The sequence below is a fragment of the Rhipicephalus sanguineus genome, chromosome 1 (assembly GCF_013339695.2).
Source record: "Rhipicephalus sanguineus isolate Rsan-2018 chromosome 1, BIME_Rsan_1.4, whole genome shotgun sequence".
Classification (NCBI taxonomy): Eukaryota; Metazoa; Arthropoda; class Arachnida; order Ixodida; family Ixodidae; genus Rhipicephalus; species Rhipicephalus sanguineus.
Window position 1 is genome coordinate 179416900 of NC_051176.1, and position 13557 is coordinate 179430456.

The 13557-nt window shown below is 46.7% G+C and overlaps 1 protein-coding gene across 1 annotated transcript in view; it reads right to left on the reverse strand.

Annotated features, from left to right (window-relative positions):
* Nucleotides 1-433: 433 nt before the first annotated feature.
* The window catches only part of LOC119403300 (probable 4-coumarate--CoA ligase 1), a 40289-nt gene continuing 27165 nt past the window's right edge, over nt 434-13557 (reverse strand). The window contains exons 5-11 of the mRNA XM_037670246.2: nt 12955-13126; nt 10904-11075; nt 7177-7277; nt 4063-4207; nt 2696-2953; nt 1519-1683; nt 434-803 (exon numbers count right to left, since the gene is read on the reverse strand). Coding sequence (XP_037526174.2) covers nt 1544-1683; nt 2696-2953; nt 4063-4207; nt 7177-7277; nt 10904-11075; nt 12955-13126 — 988 coding nt within the window. The 3' untranslated portion in view covers nt 434-803; nt 1519-1543. The remainder of the gene's footprint in view (nt 804-1518; nt 1684-2695; nt 2954-4062; nt 4208-7176; nt 7278-10903; nt 11076-12954; nt 13127-13557) is intronic.

Below are 13557 nucleotides of genomic sequence, written 5' to 3' on the forward strand. Positions count from 1 at the left end.
GATTCGAGAGAATGGCTCCTTAAGTTGCCGTGATTGTGCACTGCCCATATATTCTAGTCCGCTGTAGCACAAGTCCTGCACAATTCGTAGTACACGAAATGCACTGCTGGTAACAACATAAAAGAAGGTTTATCACTGCACGATAGTTCCCAATCAACAACGTGGAAGAGCGTTCGGGTGCATAATGGTTATATAACTGGCAGTTGCCCATTATCAATGTTTATTTTGTGTGCTTTGAATGATGACCAAACAGCAGGTATTCTTTAATTTTTACAATAAACCGTATACATTTTCAGGCTTATTTTAGCTGCTTTGGCAACTTCTGCAAACACACACACACACACATTATATATATATATATATATATATATATATATATATATATATATATATATATCGGTACACCACGTGTACATCCGTTAAACATCTGGCGTCGTAGACGCAACGACACCACATGTAAGAAAATGCGAGACTTGTTCATTAAAAGCAGTTCTATAAAAACATTTATTACATATCAGGTAATAATACTAATATACAGGAGGGACGGAAACAATGGCAGTAGGCAGAGACTACTAATATACAAGCGTAATTAAGATACAATCGTAAGAATGCTTTAGTGACACCACCACGGTCCCTAAGCATATGGCGTGTAACCTAAAAGGGATTATCTTAAAAGCAACCTTCGATAGCCATTTGGTAATGTATTTAAGAAGAGTCCTTCGAATCAGCTTCATGCGGGAGTAGACAGAGCTACACGTTCTTTCGCCGAGAAGTCATGAAACCACGTGAAATCTCCGTAGAAACTGCAAGATGGAAGAAAACGTGCACAATCATTAAACATGATGACAAGTTCAATTTTCTTAAGCAACTCACAGCAGCTGGCAGTACGCTCGTCAAGTTATCAAGACGGTAACACGGGCCGCTAGCACTAATCAACGACAAAGTACTGCGTTCCTCGGAATGCACCAAAGTGCTGCGATGAAATTTGGGAGTCAGTACGTGAGCACGCGTGTTCAGAAAGGCTACCTCCATGGCCATGCTTGACACCCTTGTTATAACGCCGCTCCAAAACACCGCGAAGAGGTGTGGCATCACCACTTCGAGGTAATGTTTTCGATTTTGGTAAAATAAATCCTATTCGTGCATTTATTTTACAAGCGCTTTAACATAGCTTCCAAGCCATCGTCAGCCAGTGTTTCGTAGAAGTTAGTATATTAGAGGAATGGGGCCTTGGTCCGCGATAGTGCCTTAAAGCATGACACTGCGCTCCAGTGATTTTTTGCTTGGATTTTCATGTTTCACAAAAGAGAACCAGTTTGTACAGCGCTTATTAGAAGCCATATTTGTTAGAACCACACCTTTAGTATGAGGAGTCCCAGAGAACCAATTTCTAAAGTGACGCGATGACGCGAACACGCGCTCACTGAGGAGATCTGTACTGCAGGTAAAAACAAGTAACCTTAATTTATAACGTAATATGAAAGTAAATCCAACATTAAAAAGTAGAAAAATACTTACAATAGCGGAGCAGAAAAATTCCGAGTTAAAATGGACCGACTTTGTTCGTGTTCTTCTGGTAAGAGTCCCTCAGCGCCCTTCGAAGATTCTTTCCTGTATCAGATTTCGGAATGCTGGTCACAAACTCGATGCCTCCGTGAAGATGTTTATGAAAAGCCGCTTGGTCTGTAAGGCAACAGAAAAAAAAAAGAAAAGAACGAGGGCCATTTGACTGCCAAACCGAAGTGACCGCAGTAGAATGAGCTGTAAAAGCAGTCAGAAGGAAGCGTGCAAAAAGCACTTGTCCGACGATTGCCGAAGTACGCGCAACTATAGCACGGTCATTTCCTTCCGTGCTTCCTCTGGCTGTGCAAGCTAATTTTTGCCGTTAGGCACCTTGCCGTCGAGGCAGCATCACCGCACGTCAAATTCACGTCGGGTTGCCCGGAAACACCTCTAAGCCAAGTACTAACTTGTGACCTATAGTAATGAAATAGAAACAAAATTTTAACGTGTCTCAGGTCTGGTAGCCGACAGTGCGCTAAAAGTCGAGGAAGGTTTCTATGTAGATACGTTTTGAAGGGTGTGTTCATGCGTTTGCGCGCGTCAATATTTCAATCGGTTTCATGTGCGAACTCAACAAACGGCGAAAATGGCATGCTGGCGTATACTTCAGCACGCACTGCCTGACGCCACGCCATCGTAAGATATTAACATTGAGAACTAAGCTGAAGAAATCTGCCGAGAGGATACGTGAAATTTACGGTCGAGGTGAGGTGAAGGGAAGCTATATAAAACTTATTGCACCAGCCTATAGTTATGTTGCCACACGTCTTCGGTCATACTGAGGACACAGGTTAATAACATCTTTCATCCCCCACCGCTACGATAAGTTTATTCTGGAAATGGCAATGTTGAGACTCCGGGTCCAGGACAAATTTCGCTCCAGTCACGAAACCCGCAAGTAGAGAGTTGGCTTCCTAGACAATATTTTGTTGCGCATATGTGAACTTAATTTTCCGCACGGCCAAAGCAAGTTCCTTCCTGTGTAACTTCGTTGGCGGTAGTTATTTAGCAAATTTAGGAAGTAGCAAGGCAAGAAAATCTGGCACTTCACGAAGTGAACTATGTAGTAAACGCTTTTGACATGGTGCACGATTTGTTTATATGAATAGTCGTATAGAGGCACTAAACCTACCGGCAACCAGTTTTGCGAGCTCGTCCTTGAGTGTTTCGCTAGCGGCGTCTTCCTGGAAAAGCACGACGAATGCCCGTGCAGCTTCTCCATACTCGCGGTGAGGAACGCCGGTCACGACGACCTCCTTGACAGCATCGTGCTGCACGAGCAAGTCTTCAAGTTCCGCAGGCGCCACTTGCTGATCCATACACTTGATTAACTCCTTTATGCGGTCCACGACGTAGATTTTGCCGTCCTCCGTGTAGTAGCCCACGTCACCTGCAGGCAAGTGGCGCACATATCACATGTTGCGCCCGCTGGAATATGCTTTTCGAACGCGACAAAGCTGCCATTTGGAAGCGCACGTAAGCACAGAGGCTATGTGTACGATGCGCCCGAGCCCTGCAGTTTATGTACAGTAAATTTAATCCTGAAAATGCATACCTACACAAATGGACAAACTGTTACATATAGATGTAAAAACACGGGCAGGTAGGCTGCGTTAGAGCGGGCTATCCCAACATCATGAAATTGATATCAAATTAACAAACAGAGAGGGAAAAAAGTCAAAAGCATTATGTACGCATACAATAATCAGCCTGCGAAGAATGTTATTGAGGTCCGAGTCAAAAAAAAAAAAAAGATAGGGCGGTCACCCAGATCATCCAGATTACCGCGGATGGAGTCTATACAGATATTTTTTCACGCATTGACATGCAAAAGGACTATGAAATATATTAGTAAATATCACAACATGACGAAGAGAAACAGTAATGTCAGTTACAGGCAGTTGGCTTGTGTCAACTAAGAAATCACGAAGCACGCTACTGCACGCGCCTGGTTGCCAGAGCGCGGCCACGGTAAAAGCACTTCGCTCATAGTGAGAGGTCGTCCGAGTATGATCAAACGATCGGGCAGTTGAATACGCTGTTCCTTGTACTGCGGGCACTCCATGATGACATGCTCCACTGATGGGTCGAAATTATCGCAGAATGTGGCCCCAGAAACCATATGTGTTTGAGGGAGCTAAAGATATTTCGTGTAATATTGTGTTGTGTGGCAGGAATCGGAGTCTACAAGCCGGCTCAGTCGTCTGAAGGAAAAAATTGTAGCGCAAAGCAACACACGGACAGACAGAGAGGACGGGACTGGCGCTAGTCCCGTCCTCTCTGTCTTAGCGCCAGTCCCGTCCTCTCTGTCTGTCCGTGTGTTGCTTTGCGCTACAATTTTTTCCTTCAGAAGTCATGAACCAACTAGCCCAACAAAACGTATTGCCGGCTCAGTCGTCTTGCTTAGTGTTTAAGCACATGCTACTAATGAGAACAATACTGCCTACAGATCCAGATTGGGCGAGATATATGAATTCAAAAGGTGCCATTGAAAAGCACCTGTCTGAATGAAGCCATCATCGTCGTACAGGTTCCTTGTCGCCTCTGGCTTGTTCAGGTAGCCGAGGCAGCAGTATGGGCCCTTCACGCAGATTTCGCCGTTCTCGCGAGGTCCAAGCTTTTCGCGAGTTTCCACGTCGACGACCTAAGAGAGGGTGGCAGATGTGAGTTGAATTACACAGGGTAAAAAGAACCATAACAACAGCACGAAGATTCACGGAAGAAAGAGCTAAGCAAAAAAAAAAAAAAAACATAGATTGGGCTGTGAGAGAGCACAGTAGCTTTTAGCTAGGCCAGTTGGCTTACGTACTACATAATGGCAAAACAGCGTGAACGATGGGACAAAGGAAGACCCAGCAGGACAAAGTGCTGAAGTTGCAGTGGGCAGTGGCCTCCGTAATGGCCGTCACCAGGGGTCGGCAACCTGCGACCCGCATGCGGCCCTCGAGGCAGTAATACACGGCCCCCGGCACGACGTCAGAACCCCCACCCTCTACATGTTACTTCCTCTCTGAAGGCCGATATGGCAGTTCTGAACTCAAATAGGGTTAGACAGGAACAAAGAAAGATCGCTTCCACTTGGTCTCATCCCGCAGTCCCGCATCTACACACTTTGCCAGACAACGTCTTCAACTTCTTTCTTTGCACAGGTCCAAAAACGGGGAAGAAAGATTCTTTGTGGAAATACTAGGTCAGGGAATCCAAAATACGGCAGAAAGGGGAAGATGCAAGCTTGCGATGAAAAAATCCGTAAACAGGGGGTGGGTGCTCGAGTTGACGTTTCGACAAGTGGACTTGTCATCTTCAACCTCCTTCAGTTCCAGCCTTGTAGAAGACAAGTCCAGTTGTCGAAACGTAGGCTCGAGCACCCACCCCCGGTTTACGGATATTCTCATAGGTCAGGGAAGGACCTTCCGCCAAGAACCTCAAAGTGTATGCCAGTTTTGTACACTGTTGTCAATTTACCGAATTTTTCCTCTTTGCCTGCAAAGACACAGACACCAGTGTGTCGTCGTACGTTTATTTTCTGTTGTCCACGTCCTTTGCCGCGCTACAACGAAGCCTAAGAAATAATCATCTGTTCACGCCCACGCGCGCTAGCCCAGTATGAATAAAACGCACTGCCGTTTAAGTGAGGCACCGCTGCTCCATCGCAAGGGATGACGTTGAGCGCGGAAGGGAATGGCGCTCGTAGTGTCTCCGCTCATATCAGGTAATAAAATTTTTCTTCGGTAATATATTAAACGCGAAGCATTTCTGAGCGAACCAAATGCACGTTGACCGTTTCCATCCATCCATCCATCCATCCATCCATCCATCCATCCATCCATACATACATACATACATACATCCAGCCGCCTACGTCTTGGCACTCTCGTGGTCGTCTCCTTAACTTAGTACATACCAAATGACGAACACGATTCACAGGTCATGACATAAATAACGTGACTTCTCTGTCATGTACGTCATAAAATTGTTTCCACCAATCCCGGGCGGCACATACCCGCACACCGCGGCCCATGGTGTGTGCAGGCATGCGCCGCAGGTGATTCTCAGTCTAATCAACCCAGACTTTGTAAACCTTAACCCAACAGTGTGGAGAAGCCCGTGTCACAGAAAATGCGGTGCCGGGACGGCGGCGTTGTCGACGGGTCAAATATCCCTATGGAAGCAAAAAATTACACCATCTCCCGCTAAAGGGGACCATGAGGCGATGCGAAGCCGGAGCACTTGCTAGATCGCGTTCCGTTGGCGTTCGTTGGGCATGCTACCGACCTCGCGTCGTGGAACGCGAAGAGGGACTCTACGCGCGTTGTATTTTCCATCTAGCCTGGCCGTTAATTCTCAGAGGGCGAGCGGGGAACGCGGTCGACAGGCGGGCGAGAGGGGGGCAGCGTAGGAGAGGAGAGAGAAGGGGAGGGGACGCGCATGCGCTCGAGCTCATCGCGGCGTTGCGCAGGAGAGAATATCGGCATGCCTAGCCCGCATTTCAGAGGAAGAGTGGAAAGGGGGAGGAGAGGGGTATGGGAGAGGGGGAGGGGAGAGGGAAAGTGGAGAGGGGAAGGGTGAGGGTGGGTGGCGAGGAGGTGTGTGGAGAGGGTATGCGCATGCGCAGTAAGGGTGGTCACGCCGCACACCACCACCACCACCGGATTGAGCTCCGCCTTAAGATACTTCGCATCTAATAACATAAAATCACGGCTCGAGTCGGAATCGAACCCAGGCATACTGCATGGCAGTCAAGTATTCTACCACAGAGCCACGCCAGTGCTTCAAACAGTTTGGAAAAAGGCCCTATACAAGCGTCGTGTCAGGACAACGCCAACTGGGGAGTCAGTGTCGGCTATCCGTTTTTATAGCAATGTAACAAACATTACAAATCTTATGACTCCTCAAGCCATAGTCAAGCGTAGCGCGAACACGTACGCTACGTATGATGTGCACATCATCGCCCCGTAGCGCGCTCTTCATGACGTCTCTGCTCTGACGTCTGCTCTAACGTGAGTTACGATGTTACGTCGGACCATGACTTACCCTTTACATGCTAGTGTACTCGGCGTGCCTGGTAAGCACACGATGTGCGCATCACTACTCAATTTGCGTCGAACCATCTCGTAACGCTTGGCTCAAAGCGAAAAATCCGTCGTAGGCTGCTACTACCTGCCTGCCTCGCATGATATTGATTCCCACAATGCGTGTAATCTGCCGGATTTCTTAAAATTTATGAAATGCTCTTTACTCGTTCGGAAGCACTTTTGAGACTTCTAAAAGACGTGGCTGCAGTATAGTACCTTTTAACTTTACTGCACGGCCAAAAAAAGAAAAAGAAAGAAAAAGAGCAGAAAGAGTAAACGTGTTCCGTACAACTCTGCGAAGCCAGTTACCCAACGCAGCCACGCATGCAGCAGCGACAGGGAAGAAAAACTTGAGCGGTCAGCGACCTCGAGACAATCATGCAATGTACGAATAGAGAGGGCTTCGTAAGGAGTGTTCGCACAAACTCAGATCTGCAGCTTGAGAGCCGAAGTAAAACAATGTGCGCAAAGCGGCGGCACAGTTTTGAAAAAGCAAGATCCAACAGTGAAGAAAAAATCGCAACACACTTTAGCGTACCTTTATGTGCGTCATTGGAACAGGCTTCCCAACGCTCTCGTAGTCATCTATACCAGCTGGGGTAACCGTGACAGTGCCACACGTTTCGCTCATGCCGAAAACTTGTACAGAAAGGAAGATAACAAAAAGTTATTAAAAAAATAATCACTGCAGGCTCCACCTCTATGAAATATGTACAACGCAGCTAGAACCTTAGTTGGCAGAAGAGAGAAAACTCTATCGAACGAAGGGCATCACAGTACCGTCTAAAATCTTCGTCGAGAAGCTGCACGCAGGCCGGCGATCACGCACGCGCGCCGGCTGGAGCTCAGGCAGTTTATATACCTTTCAAATTGTTTCTTTACTCGTGAACAGGAGCATGGTTCGCCGCCCCTGCGGCTGAACGCTCGCTATCGTGACGTCGCTAATATCATCGCTACTCTCGCTTGTGCCACGGAAGGTGTCTGTCGCGTGCCAACTAAAAAACGGCTATAAGCGGCATCACGCAAACCAGTGTTCAGCAGCAGAAGCGTTGAACGGCGCTCCGACCCACGGGCGAAGAAGCCGATCGAAAGGTGTAAAACCGGCTATCGGAGCCCACCTGCGCGCATGCGTGGTCATATTTCTAGCTTGCGGTTGAGGCTGCTAAACGGCACTCTGATGACGTACGTTCGCAGCTCCCGCGTCTAATTGCCCTTGTGCCCTATACCTTTTAATTTCCTTCGATCCTAAACGGTAGAAACTGCAGATCTGGATGAAGAAAACACAACGCCGACCAAAGTAAAAATATATTCCTAAAAAGGCGTTTCGGCTCCAACACGGGAGCCTCGTTCACGAGTCTCCCGTGTGAACAATTGTGAACAAGGCTCCCGTGTAGAAGCCGAAACATCTTTTTAAGAATATTTTTTTCTTTGGTCGGCGCTGTGTTTTCCTCGTCCATGTCATTCCCCGGCAAGGCGGGATTCCGCCAAACTCTTGACTTCATAAACTGCAGAGGTACGGCAGACCACGTATCTATATAAATTTTTCGAAGCCTGTGACAATGTACCGCATGATCCCTTACTGTTTTAATAAAGTAAACATGCTTAAAAAATTTCACGTTATTGCCTCGTTGAAACTTTTTTTCCATAAAATGCATGCAGCCGGTCACAATTTCAAGAAGTGTAATTTTTTTTTTTTACGTTGAACGTCGATCGAAGAGAACGAAAAACCGCTCTGAAACCGGCTACCTCAAAATCCCAAGTGGTCTACTCTCGCAGGGATTAAAGAAAAAAAATCGGCAAGAAAAATTCAACCCGAACCAGACACACAATACACAAACGTGCAAGTACTGTCGATCGATGTATGAGCGTCATCAGCGGCTGCCATCAAGCAACGTTCGCAGAAAGTTCAATCATTTTCCCCAGCCTTTGTCGGGAGCTCCTGAAGGTCTTGTTCATGACCTAGGGTCAATTTTTCGCCACATTTGGGAGTTCGCCCTTCCATTAAGCATATCGAGGGTAAACGACTCTTACCGTAGAATTACGCCCATAACTGGCATATTGAAACAACAAGCATGACATCAAATGCCGTTACTGCGTAGCGTAAAGCCTGGTATGCAATGCTCAATGTAAACAATCCAAACGAGATATAAATTTAAGTGCAAATGGAGGCTTGAAGTGATGAGAATGAAGCCGTTCAACAAGGAACATCGCTGGAGCCAACGTCTCAACAAGGGTACTTGACTTCGTCAGAGCCTCTTGTCGGAACGTTGACTCCGGAGACACGCCTTGTTCAAAGACGTCGTTTCAACGTGGATACTTGAGCCAGTGCCCGTAACACAGAAAAACGCACGTCTGGTTCTGAACGAAAGAATGGAAATAGATCGAAGGGCCCTTTATTATTATTTTTTTTGTTAGACCCAACCACTTGAAGCCAACCGATAATGAAGCCGAGAAAAGCATGGGGACGCCGTTTGTAGTTTTCGATTGAAGTGCAGTAGTTTTTATTTAATGCGTCAATGAACCAAAGTGGCCTAAGCAAAACCCGCCGCCGGTGGGGACTGGACCCACAGCCTTCGCAACGCACACCACTGCTCTCCTTGGCTCCGTTATTTGTTCGCTTCATATGGTTACGTCCGGTTTTAGTTACACAGTGACCGGTGTTGTTCTTGAATCCGTGACTACGAATCTTTGGTGTCCTTGCACCCGCTAGCCTTCCGTGCGAGCCACACATTGATTATTCATCTAATGCTAAACGCATGAATACTCTTTAAAACGCACATTTTGCAATAGCGTGTCATTTCCTAAAAGGGGACATCAAAAAGTGCTTGTTAGCACCGAATAAAATATGTAGCTTGTATTCAGAATTCTGGCCTCTAATTGTCCGTTTTCGAATTTCGAAATGATGCAAAACTGTTTTCTTTAAGGTGCTTTGTTCACGAGATATTGGTGCCTGTAGAGAGAGCAGGCTATACTCCTCTCCTCCGAAGTGACATGTGTACCCGAGACCATGCTAATGTCTCAAGCAGAAATATAGGTGAAAAAGTAGCACGATGATTACCTGCTAAGAATTAACCGAATGGTACAGTGCTACGTAACTATCGCCGCACTCTTAGCGTTGCGTGCATGAAGTGGATCTTTCCCTAGCAAAAATTATCCCACCGAAGCCATACAGTGTTTATGCCTGCTGTACAAGCTCTTATCATGCACACCGCGTCTTGTTTCTGTTAATTAGATCATGGAAATTTTTGAGCAGTACTTACAAAAATGTCATTACATGAAAACTGTTTGCAAGAGCTTACGGCCGCCGATGGCATTGCTCGACATATTGTTAACGAAGGGGTTTGGCCATCGCCAAACAGTTAAGGAAAAACTTTGTGAATTCGGTTTGTAGATCCAATATTAGACCAATTTTGTACAGCACAAATCTGTTCTCTGTTTATTTCTTACTAAGTATTAACAAGTGGTACGGCTGGCCCGAGATAAATGGTTTTCATTCTTCATAACAGACTGTTAGGTTAGGTTTAGCGGCTGGAAATAACCGATTTAAAACGTGTGCGTTTGTACCATGAATGCTCCTTTGTTGCCTCTTATACGACACGGCGTGTATCAAGCCCAGAAGCTGTCGAGCTTTACGCGGCTACTATAACTGCGGCTATTATAATCGCGGCTCTATTTTCCTCGAGCGAAAGCTTTTGGGGTGAGTATGCAGTAGTTCTCAGGACAGAAGGCAATATAGCTCTTGAGTGAAGGTAATGTTCGCTACAGGTGAATAAAACCTATGCGTGATGCGATATTAAGCTCAAGTGCCATCAGCAAAGTAAAATGACCTTCACTCTTTAGGCTGTTCGCAAGGCGTATAGATACCATATATACGCCTTGATACCATATATACGCCATCCAAACAGATACCGTAAATACGCCACGCCTAATTAAAGATCCCCTCTCGTAACGGGGCCACATTTCTTGCTTTTTAGCCTAACAAAACGACACTGCAGAAATGCACTAAAAAGGAAAGCTAAAGTTAATCCATGGGTCCTACCACCGAAAGAACTATAAGACATCGGCGTCTTATAGTTCGAAGGCAGTTTGCAGCAATGGCACTTTGCAGCATATCGCAAAGGCAGTTTGCAGCATATCGAAGGCAGTTTGCAGCAATGCAAACTGCCTTCGATATTGACACAAGGCACTTGAGAAGCTACGTTAGCTGTTACGGCAGCACATTAGCGCAATAGTGGCGGTGCTGGGAACGACGAAAATGAACCTACTATGGCGGAAGGCTTTCAACTTCAACTTTTCAATGATGCCTTGTGCAACTAGGGTGGGAGTGGTGGATCCGCCAATTAGCACCTTGGTCATGCTGCTCACGTCGAGGTTGTCTATGCACTTGCACTGCACAAGCTTCTGCGCTTGTGTCGGAAACTGCAGCATCACTGTAGCCTGTAAGTGAAAGAAAAAAAAAACAACCAAAGGACAGGCTCTTAAAGCACAATTTAATAACTCAATGACACCAGCTTCGGAAGGGTACCTAGCTGTAATAGATTCGCTGACGGATGTACGTGCTGAGCTCACGAAGAAAAACACTGTCTATACTAGTTTCAAGGGCGGCCGCTATGAGGCAGTCGCTAACAGTCTCTCCCTACCTTGAGCACTACGAATTCAATTCATCGGCCCGTGTCGCGTTTAATATACAAGTACTCGGCAGAAAACTGACGCTAAACAGCATCGTGCCTGGTCAGTCACAGGGAAGACGGTAAGCTCAGAAAACAAAGGGCTGATGGCCCCTCTTCCACTCTGACGATCGGGCCATACTCCAACTCCATTTTTTTCGAACGTGAGACCTATGCAGTGTAGCGCACTTTCAATTTCAAAGCGATATTTATTTAACCGTTCCGGACGCTTGTGTAAGACCCGCTTTAACACGCAAGTTACGATTCTGGTGTTGTTAAGAACTGCTTGACAGACGGGGGAAGAGTTAAATGTGTTTCGCAGTTATGGCCGCCGGCTGTCAGTACACGTTGTGATCTATGGCACTTTTCACCATTTATGCCATTATTAGATTCCCGTGTGGCCGTGCACAGAAAAATACGCGATTGTAGCTTCATCTTTTATTAGTAGACAGTTATCGTACAGAGGGACGGCTTGGTTTATCGTCGACAACTGCTTGTTCCTAGCACATAACAGCGACAAGGTGCTGTATTAGAGCGAAGCTTTCTTGGCTGTACACAGCAGGGTCTGGCGCAGCGGTTGTTGCTGCTGAATTGTCTGGCAGGTTAGTGGACGTGTTTACGACGGTCATATGTGCACCGATTGCCAGCTACAGAGGCAACGTTCGATCGCATACTGGGAACTTGTCCGGGCCTTCACAAGGCCCGCACCCGCCACCTACGCGGCCTTGACTACCACTCCGGTCGACCACCTGACTTAACGCGCTGGACGCACGGTCCTCTGCGTCGACCGCTCCTGGATTTTAGCAAGGAACTATTCCTCTTTATTTAGCTTATGCCGTAGGGCATACTGGCGCCAATAAAAAAAAAAGAAAGTACCAACAAACGCGCTTACATAACCCCTGCATGCTGACTGACAAAGTCAGTAAGCAGCTACGTTCTGCGTAATAAACGTTATGTACATTACAGGTATACGTATACTTTCATCATATTCAGCCAGGCCCAATTAAAAAAAAAGGAGTCTGCTGAAAGTGCTCCTTCACGTTGACCGGTCATCGCTAATTATATAACCGATATTACGGTTGGATAGCATCTGTTCTTATGAAGGGCTTGCAGGTGGGACTATTTTTTATTAATATGGCAGGACTTTGACAGGACTCGTTCCTGAACTAGCTAGTTCATTACCTGAAGAAAATAGGCGTCCGTGTTGGTCGGTCCGAGTCCTCACTTGGTCCCCGTACTTTTAGCGCCATACCCATTTTCCCCAACACTGTTTGGTTTGCTTGATTTCATTGGTTGAGCCGTTCGACATGCGCCACTGAGTCTGTTCCGTACAAAGATGCAAATTGATAAGTGCGGCTTACATTTGTGTCGCATGTCGCAGTACATGCACCTGTCACCATCATTTTTTCGACAATCGTGCATCGCCCGAGCACTCGTGACATTTCTGCGGTGACCTGCGCGTTCACCTAATTTTGTGATTGAACGGCTGCTCAGGTTTTTAGCGGTGAAGTGGGTCAAATACTGAGTGGGCGTGTAAATGATAAAAGCAAACGCAATTATGATAAAAGCAAACGCAACTGTACGCAGAATCTGCTAAGTACGTTGGATAAGCATGATTCTTTTATTAGTTTACCAATTCGGCCACCAACCTTGTGTCTTTCGATGGCCTTAAGAACAGAAACTGGGTCAGTGGGAGCGATGACGATTACGCAAGCGCCAACCGTGAAACAGCAGCTGTAGAGCCAGAGGCCCGATACGTGTGTGAAAGGGGCAGTGCCGAGCATCCTGTCATTGGCAACGAAAAGTCGCGCTCCTTCGTCCCTGAAACAGAAATCGAAGCACCATATATGCCGACATGCTCTTTCGTACAGAATTTCCCCTTCTGTCTGTCCGCAGTATCCAGTTTCTTTCGTTGCTGTTGTCGGTGCTGGCAGCAGTGCGTATTTGCTCAGCTTAGCCTAATCTGCAACTATGTGGGCGGCACGTCCGGGCTTCACCACTGAACGAAGTAGAGACTGGAACCGTTGAAATCATCGATCCACATACGTGTGTGGAAACCATGGTGGGTTCAAAAATACGGCGAATAGTGCGAAAACATCTCTCACATGCTCGCAATCCTGTGTGTATAATTTCTTTCATCATCGCGTTCACGTGGAGCAGCATGATGCATGCATGTTAGGCGTGTCCGCCAGGTAAATGTCTTCATTTTTCATGTACAGGGCAGGGGCGTAGCCAAGGGGGGGGGGGTGGGG